Source organism: Lissotriton helveticus, chromosome 3_1 (assembly GCF_964261635.1).
Source record: "Lissotriton helveticus chromosome 3_1, aLisHel1.1, whole genome shotgun sequence".
In the NCBI taxonomy this organism is placed as follows: domain Eukaryota; kingdom Metazoa; phylum Chordata; class Amphibia; order Caudata; family Salamandridae; genus Lissotriton; species Lissotriton helveticus.
This window is the reverse complement of record NC_136061.1, coordinates 777,241,833-777,263,319: the sequence shown is the minus strand read 5'-3', so window position 1 is coordinate 777,263,319 and position 21,487 is coordinate 777,241,833. Positions and strand designations below refer to the sequence as shown.

At 41.7% G+C, this 21,487-nt stretch overlaps 1 protein-coding gene across 2 annotated transcripts in view; it reads right to left on the bottom strand.

The window, feature by feature from the left end:
- Positions 1-14,388, bottom strand: part of LMO1 (LIM domain only 1) — a 515,472-nt gene extending 501,084 nt beyond the window's left edge. For both annotated transcript variants that reach the window (XM_078680999.1, XM_078681000.1), the window contains exon 1: positions 13,884-14,388. In XM_078680999.1, coding sequence (XP_078537125.1) covers positions 13,884-13,905 — 22 coding nt within the window. In that variant the 5' untranslated portion in view covers positions 13,906-14,388. The remainder of the gene's footprint in view (positions 1-13,883) is intronic.
- Between the last annotated feature and the right edge of the window lie 7,099 nt (positions 14,389-21,487).

Sequence of the window (21,487 nt, the reverse complement as noted above, 5' to 3'; positions counted from 1 at the left end):
TTCTACCTCTGTAGGCACAGTTAGAAATTAGCATTTAAAAAACCTGTGAAATCCTTAAAAAAAAACACAGGTTTCAGGGAAGTTATAGTTCGAAATTAGCATTTAAAAAACCTTTGAAATTCACTGAAAAAAACATAGGTTTCAGAGACGTTATAGTTAGAAATTAGCATTCAAAAAACCTTTGAGTTTCACTGAAAAAAACACAGGTTTCAGGGACGTTATAGTTAGAAATTAGCCTTTAAAAAACCTTAGAAATTTACTGAAAAAAACAAAGGTTTCAGGGATGTTATAGTTAGAAATTAGCATTTAAAAAAACCTAGAAATTCACTGAAAAAACCACAGGTTTCAGGGACATTATAGTTAGTTGAACATTTCACTCGTACAAAACCAGTGAAATTCGGCTGTTATAGTTAGTTTGGCTAACTATAACTCGCATCCCCGCAATGCACTGCTGATGAAGTCACATATTACATCACCTATGACATGGTCAGTGACATCACTGATTACATCACGGATGACATCTCAAATGACATCACTGATGACATAATTCACATAATTTGATGCATCTTCTCACACCCTAATATAAACTTTGATACACCCACTCTAAATTACAGACTGCCATTCTCAAAAACATAGACACTGCAAAACCATTAACTACATACCCACTCACTGATTCCTAGGTGTACACACCCATCCACTCACTCTTTCATACAGTCACTCATACGTTCAATCACTCATCAGTACATGACTATCATATGCACTCATACACCTATATAGACACTCACACACTGCCACTCATACATGGAGTTACCTAGTCAGTCATGCAAATAATTCATCATACTTCCATTTACTCATCTATACAGTTATACACACACCACCTCACTTACTCATACAGATACTAACACATATTTAAGCTCTTATACAATCACTAATACAAGCATACACTCCTGCATACAACCACTCTCACAATCACTCACTCTCACATATAGTCATTTATGTACTCCAACACTCACATATATTGCCTTTCACATATGTAGATACTAACACATGTACCACTGAGACATCCATTCACTGACCAACACACCCATACACACACTCACCCACCCATATAGTCCTCACAGATGCACTCTTGAACCCGTACAACCAGTAAATCACCCACTCACATATCTATGCACAGAGTCACATACCCCCCCACCCACCCACACAGACACTGAGGCACCCATACAGATACTCAGACAACCAATCAATAACCCATATAGACACTCATTTAGCTACTCACCAACCCATGAAACCGATTACACGCCAACTGACAGACTGATACAGACATTTACACAGTTTAGTCACTAACCCATTGCATTCACTTAGACACGTTTAATCACTCACTTATACAGTCAGTCATGCACCAACTAAATCATCCATACAGACACTCATACACCCACTCATTCTTAAATACACCGTGGCCTATATATATATATAAAACATATTTAAACTTTACAGAAACACACAGTCACTGGATGATGTCAATCAGTGATGTCATTTGAGATGTCATTTAGGCTGTCATTCAAGATATCATCAGTGGTGTCATCAGTGATGTCACTGATCATGTCATGAGTGATGTAATATGTGATGTCATCAGCAGTGCATTGCGGGGGCGCGAGTTATAGTTAGCTGAACTAACTATAACGGCCAAATTTCACTTGTTTTGTATGAGTGAAATGTCCAACTAACTATAGCATCCCTGAAACCTGTGTTTTTTTTAAGTGAAAAAAATTGATATATATATATATATATTTATATTCCTGCTCCGTGTCTCTACTGTGATCTCCGCACTCACAAATGGGTGCAAACGGTCTAGCGTTGACTAAGGCTAACGCCAAAACGCGTTTGTTCGAATAACTTTATCGCAATAAATCCAGAGGGTGGGTTTACCTGACGAGAGTGCTGGTCCTTATTTACTTTGTAAGGAGCTGGATATATATATATATATATATATATATATATATTTCAGTCCAAAATGCCCGAAAGCTTAAAGAATGCACTCCCAGCAGTTTAAGCCAACAGCTTTATTCAAACGGGAAAGAGTGCACCGTCTCGAAAATCAGAGAGGCTGCGCGGCCCCTTGGAACTTTGCCGTAGCCGCGAACAGCCTAGCAGTTTCTTGGAAAATTCTAACCAGCAAGACATTTGAGGGCCCACTGGAGGGTGAAGAAATGCTTTGTAAGTAGTTGTGCACGGAACTCACTATGAGAAATAACTATTTTCCAATTGGGGACTCAAGGTCCCAACATGCAACTGTACTAATACATGAACTACGAACTGCGCAGATGAAGTTAAAAGCGCCAATTGGAATCACCTGTGCACAACTAAGCTGCCCATGAAGAAGAGGCTGTGTCCTTGAAACGCGTCGGCAAATATCTTTTTACCTGAAATGAAGTTGCTGGCTTTCCGTTTGAATAAAGATGTTGGCTTAAACTGCTGGGAGTGCATTCTTTAAGCTTTCGGGCATTTTGGACTGAAATAAAATTACCCGGCTGCCCTGCCGGGAAAGAGTGCACCGTCTCGAAAATCAGAGAGGCTGCGCGGCCCCTTGGAACTTTGCCGTAGCCGCGAACAGCCTAGCAGTTTCTTGGAAAATTCTAACCAGCAAGACATTTGATGGCCCACTGGAGGGTGAAGAAATGCTTTGTAAGTAGTTGTGCACGGAACTCACTATGAGAAATAACTATTTTCCAATTGGGGACTCAAGGTCCCAACATGCAACTGTACTAATACATGAACTACGAACTGCGCAGATGAAGTTAAAAGCGCCAATTGGAATCACCTGTGCACAACTAAGCTGCCCATGAAGAAGAGGCTGTGTCCTTGAAACGCGTCGGCAAATATCTTTTTACCTGAAATGAAGTTGCTGGCTTTCCGTTTGAATAAAGCTGTTGGCTTAAACTGCTGGGAGTGCATTCTTTAAGCTTTCGGGCATTTTGGACTGAAATAAAATTACCCGGCTGCCCTGCCGGGAAAGAGTGCACCGTCTCGAAAATCAGAGAGGCTGCGCGGCCCCTTGGAACTTTGCCGTAGCCGCGAACAGCCTAGCAGTTTCTTGGAAAATTCTAACCAGCAAGACATTTGAGGGCCCACTGGAGGGTGAAGAAATGCTTTGTAAGTAGTTGTGCACGGAACTCACTATGAGAAATAACTATTTTCCAATTGGGGACTCAAGGTCCCAACATGCAACTGTACTAATACATGAACTACGAACTGCGCAGATGAAGTTAAAAGCGCCAATTAGAATCACCTGTGCACAACTAAGCTGCCCATGAAGAAGAGGCTGTGTCCTTGAAACGCGTCGGCAAATATCTTTTTACCTGAAATGAAGTTGCTGGCTTTCCGTTTGAATAAAGCTGTTGACTTAAACTGCTGGGAGTGCATTCTTTAAGCTTTCGGGCATTTTGGACTGAAATAAAATTACCCGGCTGCCCTGCCGGGAAAGAGTGCACCGTCTCGAAAATCAGAGAGGCTGCGCGGCCCCTTGGAACTTTGCCGTAGCCGCGAACAGCCTAGCAGTTTCTTGGAAAATTCTAACCAGCAAGACATTTGAGGGCCCACTGGAGGGTGAAGAAATGCTTTGTAAGTAGTTGTGCACGGAACTCACTATGAGAAATAACTATTTTCCAATTGGGGACTCAAGGTCCCAACATGCAACTGTACTAATACATGAACTACGAACTGCGCAGATGAAGTTAAAAGCGCCAATTAGAATCACCTGTGCACAACTAAGCTGCCCATGAAGAAGAGGCTGTGTCCTTGAAACGCGTCGGCAAATATCTTTTTACCTGAAATGAAGTTGCTGGCTTTCCGTTTGAATAAAGCTGTTGGCTTAAACTGCTGGGAGTGCATTCTTTAAGCTTTCGGGAATTTTGGACTGAAATATATATATATATATCTATATCCAAAGAGAAAAAGGTTGGGGCATGTTGGTGTGCAGCCAAATCGCTCGTGGTGATGGGAAAGCAGCGCCACTGCCAGTGCTGGAAATATGCAAAAGTTCTCCCCAAACTTCATTACAAGAAAGGGAACCGGCACTCGAAGTCAGGGGCATTAGACTTGCTTATTAAGTCAGGTCACCTCGGGCACTAGAGTCAATCAGATTGATAAAGGCAGTGTTACTGCTGAAACGCGTCTCTCTGATGTTCCAGTACAGTAGATAGTTATAGTTAGGTTTTCTTTTCCATCAACAGAGTGTTTTTTGGTTTGCTAATAACTTTGGCCCCGTTTGTTAGATCTCCAAGAAACTTTCCTAAAAAAGGTTCTTCCACCTCAGCTCCTTCTAGAAAAGTCTGGCGTGATCCAGCAAGAGGGGTCCCAAAACTCAAAATCTCAATGCATTTTCTATCAACTTCTTTAAGACAGGTTTTAGCAAAAACTGCTGAACGAAATTACAGTAAATTCAGCAGGAAGCTAGATTTAGGTTTGCTGAATATGCTTTTTGTGGTTTGGTGTAATTCTGTTCAGTAGTATTGCTGATATTAAAGTTACGATCTTGTGAGACACTAGCGAGTTTTTGAAAAGTAGGAAGGAGTAGGTTATGTTTGAATACACTCTGCTATGCACACCCTATATTGTCTGAAAGGAGAACCCAGTCCTTCCTCACACATTACTATGCACACCTATCATTGCAGAAAGAGGTTATAGCAGAGATGACAACCCCTCTGCACATCCTACTACGCACACTCATCTAAGAGGTCTGAAAGAAGAAGGCAGCCCCATCCCACACTCTACTATGCACACCCATCATCTAAGTTAGAGGTCTGAAAGGCGAGGCCAGACCCTTTCCACATTCTACTACATACACACATCATTACAGAGAGAGGTCTCATCAGAGAGGTGAGTCCATCCACACACCTTTCCATACACACCTGTCATCTGACAGAAAGGTCTGAAAGGAGAAGCCAGTCCCTCTCCACAGCATACTATACCTATAATTACAGACAGAGGTCTCTGCAGAGAGACCAGTCCCTCCATATATCCTACTATGAAAACCTGTCATCTGAAAGAGAGGTCTAAATGGAGAGGGCACTCCCTCTACACAAAATATTATGCACACCCATCATCTGAGAGAGAGGTATGAAAGGAGAGGCCAGTCCCTTCACATAACCAACTATGCACACCTGTCATCTGAGAGTGAGATCTACAAGAAGAGGGCAGTCTCTTCCCACACCCTACTATGTACAATGTCATCTGAGAGAGAGTTCTGAATGGATAGGGGTGTCCCTCTCCACACCCTACTAAGCACACTCATCATTACAGAAAGAGGTCCCAGCAGAGAAACTAGTCCCTCTACAGGCCCTACTATGTACAGCCATCATTGCAAGAATAATGACACCTCAAAAAAAACTTGCTGGTGACATGTCTTGATATCAGAGTTACAATAACTGAGCAAATAAACAATTTCTATTGAATATTTTTCTGTTTAATACTCACACACGTTACAAAGATTTTGCAAGCTTGAACCATATCCTGTTTTGTCACAACCCAAAAAATATTTTACTATAATAATGTCAGAATCGGTGATGTCATCATTGATGTCATTTGAGATGTCATCAGTGATGTCTTAACTGCTGTCAGAAAACATTTCAAGAGTGATGTCATATGTGTGGTCATAAGCAGTGCATAGCAGCGGTGCAAGTTAGCTCTACTAACTATAACTGGTGAATTTCTGTGTCTTTTTTAGTTCAAACCGTTAATGTTTTTCATATTTGTGTGATAAGAAATAAGCATATGTATTGATTGATTATATTATTTAAGTTGAATAATAAACACATTTTAAAAACTGAACATTTTAACGTATTTTTTAATGTAATAACATTAATTTCTACTTAAATTACTACAAATGAATTAACAATGTTAGGCAGTATTTTTTATTGTTGTTTAAAAAATAATATGTATTTATTCATGTCATATATTTAACTTATTTTCTTATTTAATACACAATTAATTTGCTGCAACATTTTTTTTTTAGTCCCCAATAAATATTAATTATTCATTGTTTTACAATTATATTATACATTATAATTAAGCCTCCTTGTTTTCCATTTTTTTTAATTTTTACAGATAAATACAGACAGAAACCCATTTATTTTCATTCCTGTATTTTTTAGATATGGATACAAATGGAAATTAAGACATTTTTAAGAGACTCTACATGCTATCAGCCAAGACTGCCAGGCGAATAGCTTTGTGGACTGACACGTAAGGGGGTGAAAATAAAGAGTTTTCTGTAAAGAGGCTTAAACAGCAGTATATATGCACATAGTTGATACTAACATTTGCATGTTTTCATATAAGTGCATTGATTTATTATCTGCGTGTGTGCACACCTTTGAACCCTGTTGGGCATTGAAGTAAGAGTGAACAGTTGATGGTTTAATAATTGTGGAAATATACAAGTTTCAGCTTCATGTTTCACAAACCCCAAAATAAATGTGGATAAATAGAGGTAAAATTAGCAAAAAAAGAAATATGGATTAATACATTCATACATTTCAGACAAATAAATACCATGAAACCGGGAGCTCAAATTCTTTTCTTTTTTATTTTTAAGTACAAATGGTAAACATTATTATATTTCCCTATTATTTCCAAAAGTAACTCTCTACCCGAGTGGTGGAGATGTCACCAACAGATGAAAAGGTACTATCAGTAACTTCACACTTGTATATTCTGTTGTAAGAGGTTCCACCCTTTCATTGGAGTTTGTAGAGACATGGAAGTCTACACTTAAATATAAATCTCCATTCAGAAATGGTGAATAGCAAAAAAGTGGATTTACTTTTAGGTTTAGTAGAAGACCTTCATGAGTAAATAAACACAATTGTGTATTTACCTTTGTGAATTGACCCTATACTATATAATCGACTACACTAATATTCCCAATTACTTTAGGTTTAGCCTACTAAAAAGCACATACGCTGTCTGTTGCTAGGCATATTGTGGTGTACCAATAACATTGTGTGGCTTGGAGCCAGCCCATTAGTTACAATTGATTGGCTTTCCTGTCACTCTAATTTGCCTGCTTTTTATTCGTGTCCCAGCACATCAGTCTTCTGTTTATCCCTACCATCCAACGTTTCCTGTTTACCTTCACTTTGATTGACTAACACCTCTGCTTATGCTGCTTGCATTTCGAGTACCACTTTTTTTCTTTTATGCACTCATTTCGAGTGCATGTGTTTTCGAACCATCTCCCTTGTGTACTTTTCTCACCATGCGATTGTGTTGCTCTCTGTTATCCTAGAGCTTCTCCCCGCAAACCTCCCTATTGTGCTCACCCATGTGCTTCTTCTCATTGCCTGCTGTGTCCTCCATGTTGCTTACTCCTACCCGAGCCCACCTCTCTCCTTTGTTCCTCCCCACCAACCCCAACTCCCTGTTACCACCGCCTTCGCCTGTGTTGCTTTTGCATACCTCCCACTCTTCCCTGAATTGCTTTTATGATCCTCAATGCTCCCCCTGTGTTGCTACCGTTCCCCATGCATTTTCTCTAAGCATAGTCTTTTGCTCAGTCCAAGCTACCAAATGTGAGGCTAAATGCACTTTTATTGAAACTGGTATACCACTGCAAGGGGAGTAAAGTGAGTAGCGCCTAAGCTTGCACACCGTTCACATCAAAACTTCCACCTCTTTGTCGCATAGGTTGATAGTATTGATCCTCACAAAAATGGTGTAATGTTGACTTTTATGAGTGGAGTTCACTATGATTCCAAGAGTAACATGAGAAAATGGTTTGGTTTTTTGTGTCATGTTTACAATATGAAGGCTATTCATGGCTTAGGCTGTCTTCTTACTGAATTAAGGTTTTTAAAGGTAGGAGTGTGGTCTTTCTTAATACAGACATGCAAGGTATAATTTTTATTGGAATGAGTAATCAATTGTTGAGATACATTATATTTGGTGATAGTTGTGTATTTCAATATAATTGTAGGTGTGACCCGAAGTACATAACATGTATTTATGTAATGTATTACAATTCCAGGACTTTATGTGCATAAACAATCAGTTGGAGTGTCCACTCTCTAGAGTCACAGAGATGACTAATTCTCAGAAAGGCATAGTCTTGATACGTTTCGGGGTTTTACTAGACCAGAAACAGGAAACATCTTAATTGTAAAAGCTGAATAAAAATTGTGAGTGCAGCAAACTGCTTTAGATTAGCTGAAATGGTCGCCTTTTTTTAAATCTTATGTTCCACGTGAAGGGGAGTGGGAATATACAGTGAAAAAGTATTCCTCGTTAGCAGCTAATTTCATCTTTGTTTAGAGGTATTTTTGTGTACAAATATCACAAAATGTTTTAGCTAAATATTCCATACATTCACATGAAATTGTGAGTGTTATTGTCATAAAGCAAAAGACCATGTTTCTCAATTGTCTCCAAAGGTACAACCCATGTTAGTTGTTCGATGTATTGCTTGTATTGTAAATCCTGCAAGTGAAGTTTAAGTGAGAAACGAATTTGAGCACATTACTCAGATTAACATTGGAAACTGATTTCTTTAGCCTAACTTTGAGAGGCAGAAAACTTGAGTGTTTTGTGGCATACATTGATTGATAGGCATAGACATAGTATTCATATTTTCATGGTATGTAATATGTAGGCCGTTAAGACGGATAACCGCTCCCTAAACTCAGATGATGGTTTTTTTCTAGAAATGTACAGAAATGTAGATTCCAACAGTCTTTCTTGCCATTTTACTGAAAATCGCAAGCACACCCAATCCAAACTGAAATGAAAACATAACCACCTATTAAAATAAATATTATTTATGTTTGACACAACCCTTGTTTTATAAAGCTTAAACCATGGTGATTTTGGAAGTACAAATCTTTGTTTTATTTGGGAACTGTCAATGTTTCATTTTTTTAAGTTAAGATCACACAATTATATTTATAATAATAAGGCATAAGCGAAATATTGTCATGTATTTTGATTGTTTGGAAACATTTCAAATAAAATCACAACACAAACGTGTTTCTTCAACTGATCAATATCTTGATTCAAAATAGGATGTCATGCTGACCCAGGAAAAATGTCAGAAAAAAAATGTGTGCCATAGTTTTAAAGTGAATATGTAGAAACATCAAACAATGTCTTTGCACTGGTGAGTAAAACTTTCCAGCATTTAAACTGTTAAAGATCCAGCTGCAATCTCTGCATAATGATTGAAGCCACGGATTCTAACCCTGACAACTCAAACGTTCATTTATTTCTGGGAACTTTTCCACATGGCCAATGTTATTTGCATGGTAGATGTGCGGGATACAAGAAAGGTGCACATCTATGTGGTGGGTTTGAAAACTTTCAAATGAGGGAATACCGAGTATGCAAATCAATTACAAAATAAGTCCTGTCAAGGAGATGCTCTACCATATAATTATTTCTTTTATATGCTTCTAAATTCACCTTGTGAGCCACTGGCACGGTTATCATTTCATCCTTTGGTTTGCATGCTTCTCTGATGAAGGGCGCTGAGAAGTCTCTTGATTACGGTGGGCGCCAGTTTCGCTTTTAGACACCACTGCCATGCTCTCACTGAGGATGTGCGTTTAATGATAGCTCCTGCAATGCTTAAAAGAATCCAAACATTCCACTCCACCCCTATTAGGAAACTCTCCTCAGATCTCAGCCTTTCCTCTCAGCTCACCTGCTTCACTAACTTCTGCTGCTCAGGAAGCATCCTGCTGTTAGCTTGCCAATCAGATTGAAAAGATATGGGCTGCCAGGAACCCTCTGGCAGGACTTAAAGAAAATGTCACCCTGTTTGTTATGATTAAAAGGGGGCTTTAAACACCAGAGTAAAGCAACAGCATTCAATGACCAAATCAATTTCGATTGCTTTTTCTAAGGTCTGCCTTATCAGCAAGAAAGGAAGGAAGAACACAGGCACACCGAGGAACAACTTTTATTCTCAGGAATAGACTTTTTATTTTCTTCAAACATGAAAATAGATAAAAGCAGTGCATGTCTCTCCTTTCCCCTAGAATCTTCCATGGGTAAGTGACAAGGCCTACTTCCTGTAAAAAACAATGTCACTAGTTTGTGAAATGACATAAGAACGTTGTCTTTGCACATAATCAAAGACCAGCATTAAGTGCGCTGTTGAGAGTGGGCATGTTAGCGTGTTGTTGAGCATTACAAGAAATATATAATAGTTATTTTGAGAATCTGCCATTTTAGCTGATTTCAAACGTTGGGGGCTCTATATGCGGTTATGAAGTTGCCTATGCTGCACTGACCAGCAGTAAGGTATCTATTCTGAAACAATAAAATAAATCAAATAATAGACTGTTTTTAATCTGGTTCATGTTTTGATATTTGTCCCTAAATGTAAGATGTTTATCAATTGCGCCATCTTGAACAACATGTAAAAATCGCCAATTCAACCTACCCCACCACAATTCAAAAATCACGTCTTTGTAGCCACTTTACCTTCACAAGAAGTGTAATTGGCAATGATTTAGGGAAAGAGGCATCTAGTCTAGACGAACTGGTCCTCAAGGGCTGAGTGGACCAAACAAGGGCACAGAGAGATCAAGAAAGGATAAAAACAAAACAAGCAGGAAGATTAATCACTGTCACTAGAAAGTGAAAGCAAGCCTAGTCAATCACTATCACTAGAAGGTGCAAGCAAGCCTGTTGCTCAAACTTTGAGGAATTCGGGTTTCAGAATAGACTGATTTTTTTTATTGTTTAGCAACCCCTACTATTTGTTTCTCTGACCTCAACTACATGTTCTCCACTTAAAAACCGAGGAGGAGGTATGCTTTATAAGGATGCTTATTTTAGCTCTGATGAGAATGCTAATAGTTTTAATGAGCACTAATCTCTAGGGGTGCCAAATATATAATTGTGTATAATTTGTTTTAAGTTTATATATTTGGGCAAATGTCATTTAATGAGGTTTTAAATCTGCATTAACCCAATGTACAAAGCTCTTTAATAATTTATGAATCCGAAAAACTAAATGATGTATAATGTACTTTAAGGTTGATTTTTAATGGCCATTGTTATGGCTGAATGTTTTTGGCGCTCTCAGATAGGTACTGCGCCCCTATGAAAGCTAGGAGCCAGGAGCCACCGCCACACCGAGTGTGCCCACCAAGCACACCGATTGGCACACTCCGCCTAGGGGTTGGACATAAGCCAGGGTAGATAGTGCACATTCATGCTCTAAGGTGGCCACACTTCATTCAGCATTAGGGTCCAGATGAACGCCAATGAACACCTGGATCTATTGATACGGGTAAAGTTACCTTCAAGATGATATGTACTTGTTACTCTACCGCTGTCACAAACGCACACCAACATTACACCAGTCTGTGCTTTGGTTCCTGCGCCTGTATAGTCTTCGAGCACTTATAGTGTAATCTGATCCCTTCTGAAGCTGATGTTCGAGTTAGAAGAAACCTCTCTGAAGAGTTGTGTGGGGGAAGACGCCCTTCCCTACCTAGTCTCCTCTTTCTCACCCCTTTCCTCGGTGAATTCCAGTTAGGACCGCAATTCTGTGTCAAACACCCCGAAGAATGTCTGGCAAAACTTTTACTGTTCTTTCAAACACCCTATTTTAATCACAAAATGACCAATGACTCCGCGAGCTGGCCAGCAGCTGGGCACACCCCTAGCAGCAGCAAACCAAAGCGGGTGCTTCATTCTGTGTGTTGCTTTAAAACGCACGTCCTTTAAACTCAAGAACATTAAGTGGTCTGACAATAGAACCATCGGAAAAACCCAATGAAACAGTAGTCTGAGAAATGCTGCGCTAACCGGCAGAAAGTTGGCCACAGTCTGTGCATAGGTAGAGGTTTTGGAAACCTGTTGCATGGTTTTATAATCGTGTAACTTCTGTTGCTTTAGTGAAATGCCCCTTATTCCTTCTCACGTGTAAAGCGGGGTCAGGGCAGGGGGAGTGTGCTCTAGACACATATGAGTCTTTCAATACCGCTCCCCCGGGGACACACCGTCCTGCCCTTTATTTGACAAGACACGACGGGCTCACGTGAAGCGAAGCCCTGCTGCCACGCACTTGTAAACACCGCCTGCCCGCTCATTTCAGAGAGTGCTCACGCGCACCACCAAGCCCTTCCGACTCACGCACAGCCAACATCGGCGGCATTCAATCATGGTGGGGTTAGGGAGTTCACCAAATGTCTGAACTTGCTTTTCCTTGACTCCTGGCCGTCATTTGAAGACGGGAGAGTAGGTCGGCATTATATGAAAACTAACCCAAGACCCGTCCAAAGCCGGCTTATGCCTGTAACTACCACCTCCTCACAGGTCTGAGGTGTACTGCGCAGAGATGGGTGAACGCAGGCAGGAAAACAATACAGGCAGGAGGCGCCAAACAATAACATATCCAAGGAACGTCTTCAAGAAAGCACTGAACACCCGCAGCTATCACACTCATCCCCAACCAACTTCCAAACACATGAAATGCCCTGCAGTGGCGGTGCAATAAAACAACGTCCAGTCGCACACATCCAAAGAAACACAAATCAAATGCCAGCCATCAAATGCCAGCCAATTGAAGATATGCCCACAGCAAAGAAGCTTGTTTCACGAAAGAAACGGCTTCGACGTGACACAAACTCCTTACCTGCAGAAACAGAAGGAGGGATTTTTCACTGAACTGCGCTGCTAACAATGACTCCACGGCGGAATAAGAAGCACACACCGCTGCCAAGCAGTCACAGCACACACCTGTTCACACCTGCTCAGAGGGCAGACACACACCACCGGACTGCACCTGCTTAGAGGGCAGGCACAGCACACACCTGTTCACACCTGCTCAGAGGGCAGACACACACCACCGGACTGCACCTGCTTAGAGGGCAGTCAGTCACAGCACACACCAGTGGACTGTACCCGGCTCAGAGGGCAGTCAGTCACAGCACACACCACGGGACTGTACCTGCTCAGAGGGCAGACACTGCACACATCACCGGACAGTATGCAGCACAGAGGCCATACACGTCACACACCCGCGGAGTGCACCTGCTCAGAGGGATGACACCGCACACAACAATGGACAGTATGCTGCTCAGAGGGCAGGCACTGAGACACAGCACACACCACCGGACTTTAAACTGCTTAAAGGGCAGGCACCGCACATGTCACCGGACAATACCTGCTCAGAGGGCAGACACAGCACACACCACCGGACTGCACCTGCTTAGAGGGCAGGCACAGCACACACCAGTGGACTGTACCTGCTCAGAGGGCAGTCAGTCACAGCACACACCACGGGACTGTACCTGCTCAGAGGGCAGACACTGCACACATCACCGGACATCACCGGCAGCACAGAGGCCATACACGGCACACACCCGCGGAGTGCACCTGCTCAGAGGGCAGACACGGCACACACCCGCGGAGTGCACCTGCTCAGAGGGATGACACCGCACACATCAATGGACAGTATGCTGCTCAGAGGGCAGAAACTGAGACACAGCACACACCACCGGACTTCAAACTGCTTAAAAGGCACATTTTACCGGACAATACCTGCTCAGAGGGCAGACACAGCACACACCACGGAACTGTACCTGCTCAGAGGGCAGACATTACACACATCACCGGACAGTATGCTGCTCAGAAGGCACCGCAGCACACACCAGTGGACTGTGTCTGCTCAGAGGGCAGACACAGCACACAACTCCGGACTGCAGCGCTCAGAGGGCAGACACAGAACAATCCACGGGACCGTACCTGCTCAGAGGGCAGACACAGCACCACCGGACTGTGCGCTGCACAGGGGCACCGTCAGAGCAGAGGGAATTCGGCAGGCGCGTCTCGCGCAGCGCGAGGTGTGAGATGGAGGCACGCCAGGCACCTACCGTCCTCCTTGTCCAGAACCATGGTCCCAGGGATGCAGGGCAGTCCGGATGTTGACGCTCCTTCTCCCCCGGCAGCCAGAGGAGCGGATTCCGTGGAGGCAGCAGCGCGGGAGACGACGAGCCCTCTGTGCAGCACACCGACGGCTGCCTGAAGACCGTCCTCTGCCAGCCACCGAGCGGGCTACAATTACACGATTGCACGACTTTTAACCTAGATTGCTCCGAGCTAGAATTACGCTCAGAAGTGAAGCGCTTCACTAATACAGACCCAATCTCTTTTCCTTTTGGGCGCTTTTGACTGGCATCAAAAGGAATTAAAGTTGTGGTTTAAAAGGTGGGGAGGCAAGGTGTCCTTTGGTCCGGTCCCCAAACCGTTCAATTTTCCGAAAAAAATGCGAGTTAATGTAATATTATGTGATGGCTTATAACCCTGGCGGATGCGACTGGAGCTCTTTTCAGGCGTCTAAAGTGCTTTTTCTCTTCAATTCCCTCTGAATCTAAAATTATATTTGTTCCAGCGTCAGAAAATATGCAAGTCTACTCCGGAAAGGAAGGTCTGCTCGCTCGCTGCCCGCCCCCCTCAATTTATGTGCTTTGCGCTCTCCTGCTGTTGAATAAATGCACACATTTCCCAGGGATCCTCCGATCCCCCTGTTAATTAAATCAATTCATTATGCTCAGATCTGATTAGCAACCCTTCCCCCCACTTTGAATCAATTATTCAATACACAAACATAATTGCCTGTGCCAGAGGTGTCTAAGTATTAGCTTATTTAACTCCAAGGACACTAATTACCCCTAGGGCAATGGAACTTTTCTCATTAATTCTGACAAAACACATAACCACAGTAGAACCGGTGCGCCATGTACGTGCGTTGGGGGGCAAGGGGGTCGTGTGCATGCTGGACACATGCGCACACGTGCTTACACGTTTGTGCATACGAGGCACAGACTCATGCACACACGTGAGCTCGCACATACACGCGAGCATTCACAAGCTCATGTATACACACAAACGCGCGCATTCGATCATACGCACCCACACAACTATGCAGACAAAGCAACTCACACACCAAGGGACACATATATGATGTGCTGAACACATTATATGACTTTGACCTCATTTCACAATACACATAATCATTAACATGCTTGAGGGTTCCAATGACTATGACAGGCTAAACAATATATGCGCAAAGAAGCTTTATTCAGCTTCTAGAAGACACTCTCTCTCATAGGTACGGCTGAGGTGAGGTAGGGGGCTAAATCTCGGCCTGTGCATAAACAAGAGGTTCACATTTGTGACTCCTGACTTGTTACAGTGCTTGTCTATTGCTGGCAGCGGGAGAGCAGTCAAAGAGGCCAAAAGCTTGTCCAAATGGGGTGCCCAGTACGATCAAATGTGGCAAGCAGCACTCGGCCCTGGCTGCCCTGATCCTACAGAGAGATAGCCAATTGTAGAGGGTAGACTGAGCTGCTAGTAGCACTCAGGTAGAACCGGTAACAACCTCCATCGGATCACATTGTGAACATGTAAAACACACTGACAGTAGTACACCATAGAATGCCAGTGTTAATCACACAATATTTCATTGACAAATTCATTAACAAACATGTCACAAATATTTTGTAAAAATCGGTGTTTATTCCCCTTGTTATGTTTATAACAATATCTTTCTTTTTTTCCTTCGCTTACATATGTTGTGGTAATATCGTTTCTTTCTCATGTTTCACAAATTGCAGCATGTCTTTACACAGTGGTCCAACCGGCATGTGTTTCCCATTGGCAGGAGTAAAGCATGGGGCTTTTTCAAAGCTGGAAAGTTTTTGAGTGAAGATTGCTGTAGCATTAATGGGCGTTATAGACAGAGTTATTCACTTTAAGGAGGTAAAACACCACTTAGTACTGCACAATGGTGTGCATGGTAAATGTGAGTCACACAGAAAAAAATAGTTAAAATAGTTAGGGTGAATGCCATGGTGACTAGTGTTCTTGTTTGTCCTGATTGTCATGACTATCTGTGTCAAACGTGTAGAAATAATCAAACAGGTCTGCAGGAAATGACCATATTTTGCGTGGTGTACCACCATATGTTTGCCCTGTCTGTTGTTGCTGGATGTAGATCTTGGTGCACCTTAACCCTGTGACTCTTTTCAACATACAACTAATATACCCTTAATTGGCATATTTAACTTTCCTAAAAGTCTCTAGTATATAATTCAGAATGTACCCAGGGCGTGTAAGTTAAATGTCACTGGTGGACTGTAGCACCCATTGTCCCATCCACTGCCATGAAATTGCAACCCATGGCTTCAGGCCTACCAGGGTAGCCTGACTGAAGTAGCTTTCAAACTGCAATTCAGCCTGTCACTATAACCCCTTTTGACAGGTCTAAACCTTTGTTTAAATATAAATAAGTCACCCCTAAGTCTGTCAATAAGGCAGGCACATGGCATTTAGAAGAAGGATAGGAATTTTGGGCCTTATAACGATGAGGACCGGAAAGCATCCGGCTGCAGGTCTGAGTCTTGCCGGGGCTTACAGGGGTTTTAATTTCGACCACCTAATTACAAGCTACGTGGTCAGAATCGAAACCGGCTGGTCAATATGGCTGGATTCTGACAAACATAATGTGCCAGTTGGCCAGTCAGCGACCACCCTGTAATCCCAATGGATGGCATTTCGGACGTAGGGATTACGATGTTCACCTGCCGACTGGCAATGCCAGTCAGAAAGTGAGTTTAAGAACCCCTATCAGTGATCCCTTCTCCATGCGGCCTCTGGTTGAGGGGGCACCTTTGGTTCCCTACTGTTAACTCTGCACCGTGTGGCAGGCACCTTGATGTGCCTGCCACGTGGTGCAGGGATTAACACAATCTCCCATTTCTGTATGGGAGCGTGTGCTACGGCTGGTTTACGGTCGCAGCACAAGCTCCCATAGAGAAATGGGTGTATGCAACGGCACCAGGTGCAGTCGCAGTTTAATTGTGGTGTCGGGACCGTCGACCAGAGTTGTCGGTCCAGAGACCGCCACAGTGTTGATCTGAGGCAACTCCAACCCACATTGTAATCAAGCCCCTAATATTACACCAGTTCTTATAGGGAACTCTGCCCCAAATCTATTTGACTGTATCAAGGCTGGCTGTGCCACAGAAAACACTGGGATGCAATATTAAATGTAACAATGCTTTCTTAGGCTAGAAAACACTTACATATTTCATTCTTGGACTCTGTAATATTTATTAAAAGCCCAATTCACTGGTGAAGTCAGACTTTTAATAAATATTAAGAAAAAGAGACTTTTACATAGTTATCATTTCCCTGCCGAAAGCCCTGGAAGATAAATTGCAAACCTGCCAAGCCGATCCAATGAAGGTGAATTGCCGCTGGTGTGAAGATTCAGTTTTACCATGTTTAGAGCATAACCACAGCAGCAAATCAGATTTAGTGGGACCTCACAGCAAAGGCGTTTGATTGTGATGATCATCTTTGGCTGTAGCGTGCAGCCTTTCCCTGCTGGAGTAGTTTGAGCTCCAAAAAGTGACTAATTGTGAACCTACAACTCTCCACAAGGTGAAGGCACCAAAAGTATTTGGCTGAAGAAGGAACTTTATTGGGCGTGAAATTCATATATCTCCCTCACAGACGTTTATCACCAAGAGTCAATGGTTTCACCAGTAGGTTTGCCCGAGCCCTCTCACATAGCACCACTATATGGCTTTGTAAATTATTTTGGGGGACTCTTGGACCGAGTCCCCAACTTCTATAATGGCAGATGCAACAGTCTCTTCATATTGCAGACATCCAGCCACAGCTTTTCGTATCAGGACACATCTTGGTCCTGCGGGACTAACCAGTCAGAATGCTTTATTTTGAATCCCAGGACTGCAGGACTCTTGAGGAAGTACTGCAGCATTAGCTATTTCTATGTTTTTTTAACCTTAACTTCTCAAAAGCAGCACAAACTTACACTAAATCACAAAAAGCATACTTGTCGAGTAAAGATGTAGCTTTCTACCAAATTTAGTGGAGTTCTGTTGTACCGTTTTTTTCTGTATCATTGTCTAAAATACAATATGGACATTTCATGGCAAAAAACTGTTTTGGGACGCCCCTTTTTCTTAGCCCCCATTTGACAGACAAACAAGGCTTTATTCTAAGCAAATGTGTAATTCAAAGCAAGTCCATCAGTGTATTGTCGTAGAAAGTTCTTCACTTTATTTTCAGTGTTGCATTCCAAGGTCAGCAATATTACAGCCACAGAAAATAAAGTGAAGAAGTTTCTATGGCAATACACTGATGGACTTGCTTTGATTTGGACATTTGCTCAGGATAAAGACTTATTTGTAAGGACATTTGGGGGTGTTTGTCTCCAAATCCTGAAACGTTGGGTGGCTGTTTCTCATTATCCTTTTGAGCAAATTGGAATTATGTACTGTGTAACTCTGTAAGGACTCTGCTCATAATTTGGACCTGCCACGTTTTATTTTTGTTATATTAACCTATTTGACAAACTATCAATTTGCAGGAAGAAGCTGAGATCAATGAACTTTTTTTCAGACTAGTTTGTGGTCAGATTTGTTAAATGATTCATGACAAAAGAGCTCTTTCTTTGGTGACCGCCACCAAAATATATATATATATATATATATATATATATATATATATATATATATATAAATAAATATGCGTTTCACTTCACCTTGAACTCTCCAACTTGCCAAAAAGTGAAGCACAAGCCAATATAGTGCAGTTCCAATATTTATTTGGGTATCGCAACAACCTCAGAAGTCAAGACGCGTTTTGACACTCTTGGTTTCTTGATCACATGATGCGCACATCATGGGGGAGGTACATTTTAAAACATTTTTTACCAGCTTTTTTTCAAATATTTATAGTGACAGTGCATAAAAACATGTAAGGTCAGTGCATAGAAACAAATGACAGGCACGAAAATGTCAAAGACCGTTAGTGCTAGCTTTGATATAAAAAATCGCTGTTTGCTGATGATCTAAAAAATAATGGTATAAATACCTCATACTTCATGATTTAAAACATTCCATTCATATGGTCAATAATAGTAATGGCCATTGCCATGGATACGTTCTTAGGTTGGCTTACTCAACGAAGTTTGCCCTCAATTTATAAATAAATAAACTGTCAAATTTAAAACGAGTAAAAAAAACCTATTGATCAGTGCAAAATCATTTCAGTGCAAATCGCAATTTTATAAGATGTCCCGGTATGTATACCAGTTGATCATTGTTTAAATTTAGGCTAAGCATCTATATGTACTCAATATTTGTACATTTGCCAATATTACACAAAATTGGTTCACTTGCAATTAAAATTCATTACTCATTTTTTGTAAGAACTTGTTTCTAGAAAGTGCTTAGTGCAGTGTAAATGTGCAAAAAATGTGTATACAGGTATCCCCATGTTAAAAACATAAGACATCCTGAGAAAAGAAGATATAAATAATCTACATTTGTGTAAAAAACCTCCACTACCAGTGTATAAATTAAAAAGAGGGAATTGCGGCAGATTCATCATAACCTTGGTGGTATTTCATCTGGTATATTTCTAAATTTATTCATATCTTTATTATTTTACATAAATATTAGGTAGTTCTCCCTATGTTACAAAACTGCAAAGATGTAAACATTCCCATATTATAAGCAGGTGTGCAATTCTTAAGTAGCATTAAGCCCTGTTGGATGCTTTCTAAAATTAAAATGTGACTCATTTCCAATTTTTAAAGGGCTTTTTCTCTGTCCCCTCCTCTTTTGCTCATGGAATCACTGTCTATTAAAAAGTATTTGAGATCCTTACAGTCACCGCCATGTATTCCATTAAAATGTCAGGCCATCATGTAGGACTGATCACTTTTTTTGATGGCCCGTAAGTGTTGGAGCACTGTTTTGCACTCCAACACATACAATTTCAATTTCAATTTAGTTACTTTATTCGGCATTTTACAAGAATACCAAAGAAGTACAATTTAAAATGACAATAATACACAATTTAAAAGAGAAATACAAAAACTATTCCAGTTCATTGGGCCCCCATCAAACCCCCACACATTACACATGATTTGGGAGGGCTCCCTTCAACAGGTCCCTCTTGTCTCTCAATTTTACTGCTAGCCTCAAGAAATTCGTGATACAGAGCAGGGTCAAGGGATCTTGAGCCAATTGTAAGTATTATAAGGCCACCTAAGCGTGCTTGAATTTAGACTTTTTCAGCAGACTAACTAAAAAAACGGCGCCTGGGTAGTGAATAAAAAGGGAATAATAATACAAATGAAGGGTGTTGTGCGGAGACCGAAGGTCGCAGTCGCAGGGACCCTTGAGCTCAACTGAACTAGTAAATCCAGCCAGATCGGCCAATAAATGATGTAAAAGGTTGAGCCTAAAACGGGTGATTAAAAATCTATCATGAGCGTTATATGTGAGGGCAAGATAAGGTTCCATTCCCTCATAGGTCCTCAGCAAACCATGAGCTCTGACTGTGTGTTTACCTCATTCCCTCTCTTCTCTGCATGAGATTTTATGATTAAAAAACATCTCCTTCACTTTTACCAGATCCCGACCAATCATTTCAGTCAACTTTAGGAAGAGGTCCTTGCAGCCAATGCTTTCGAAAGCGGCCTTTATAAACTTCAGCCATGGGATATTCATTCCCCTGTCCCTACCAAGGCAGTCCATAATTATAGGCCTAGTCAGCAAGGCCTCAGGATTAACCCAAATCTTTAGCCATGCTAACAAGAGCCTGACCTGCACCTTGTCCCCTATAAATGCTATCCCCAGTTCTTCGTGAGCAATATAGGAGGGAACACTCGGTGGAACTTTGAGCAACCTTCTCAAATATTTATTCTCCTCAACCTTCAGCTTATCGGAGTCAATGAACCCCCAGAGTTCCGCACCATATAACACTTTAGAGCAGCAGATTGAGTTATACAAGTTCCTCATTTGCTCAGGGGACGACCGTCCAAGTCTACGGCTAAAGTTCATAATTGCCCCTATGCTGGTGGCTAACTTACTACAGCGCTCCTCTATCAATGCTTTAAAATGTAAACACCCATCAAATAAAATGCCCAGATACGAGAAGGACTGCACCTTCCTCAGGCTCTAAGTGCCTATTCTATAATAAAAATTCTTCTGTGATTTAGTCCCTGCCACCATAACATGCGACTTGGTCAAGTTGGCAGACAAATCTAAATTGTTCATAAAATCCACAAAGCCATCTATCAGACGCTGTAGTCCCAGCCGGGTACGTGCCAACAGGACCACATTGTCTGCGTAAAGCAGGACGGGAATTGTTCTTCTACCTACTCTCGGTGAATCTAAATTTAAATTTTGTAGGGCTTGATCTAAACCATTTATGTACAGGGAGAACAAAAACAGAGCCAAAATGCACCCCTGTCGCACCCCACTTCTGCAAAGAAAAGACCCAGTAGTTCCACCCTCTAAATTATAACTGACTTTAGCCGAGGTGTTCCAATGTAGGGCTCTCAAAATCTTAATAAGATCTTGATCTACCCCCAGGTTACTCATTAGAGCCCACCGCTTCTCTCTATTGACACAATCAAATGCTGCGGTAA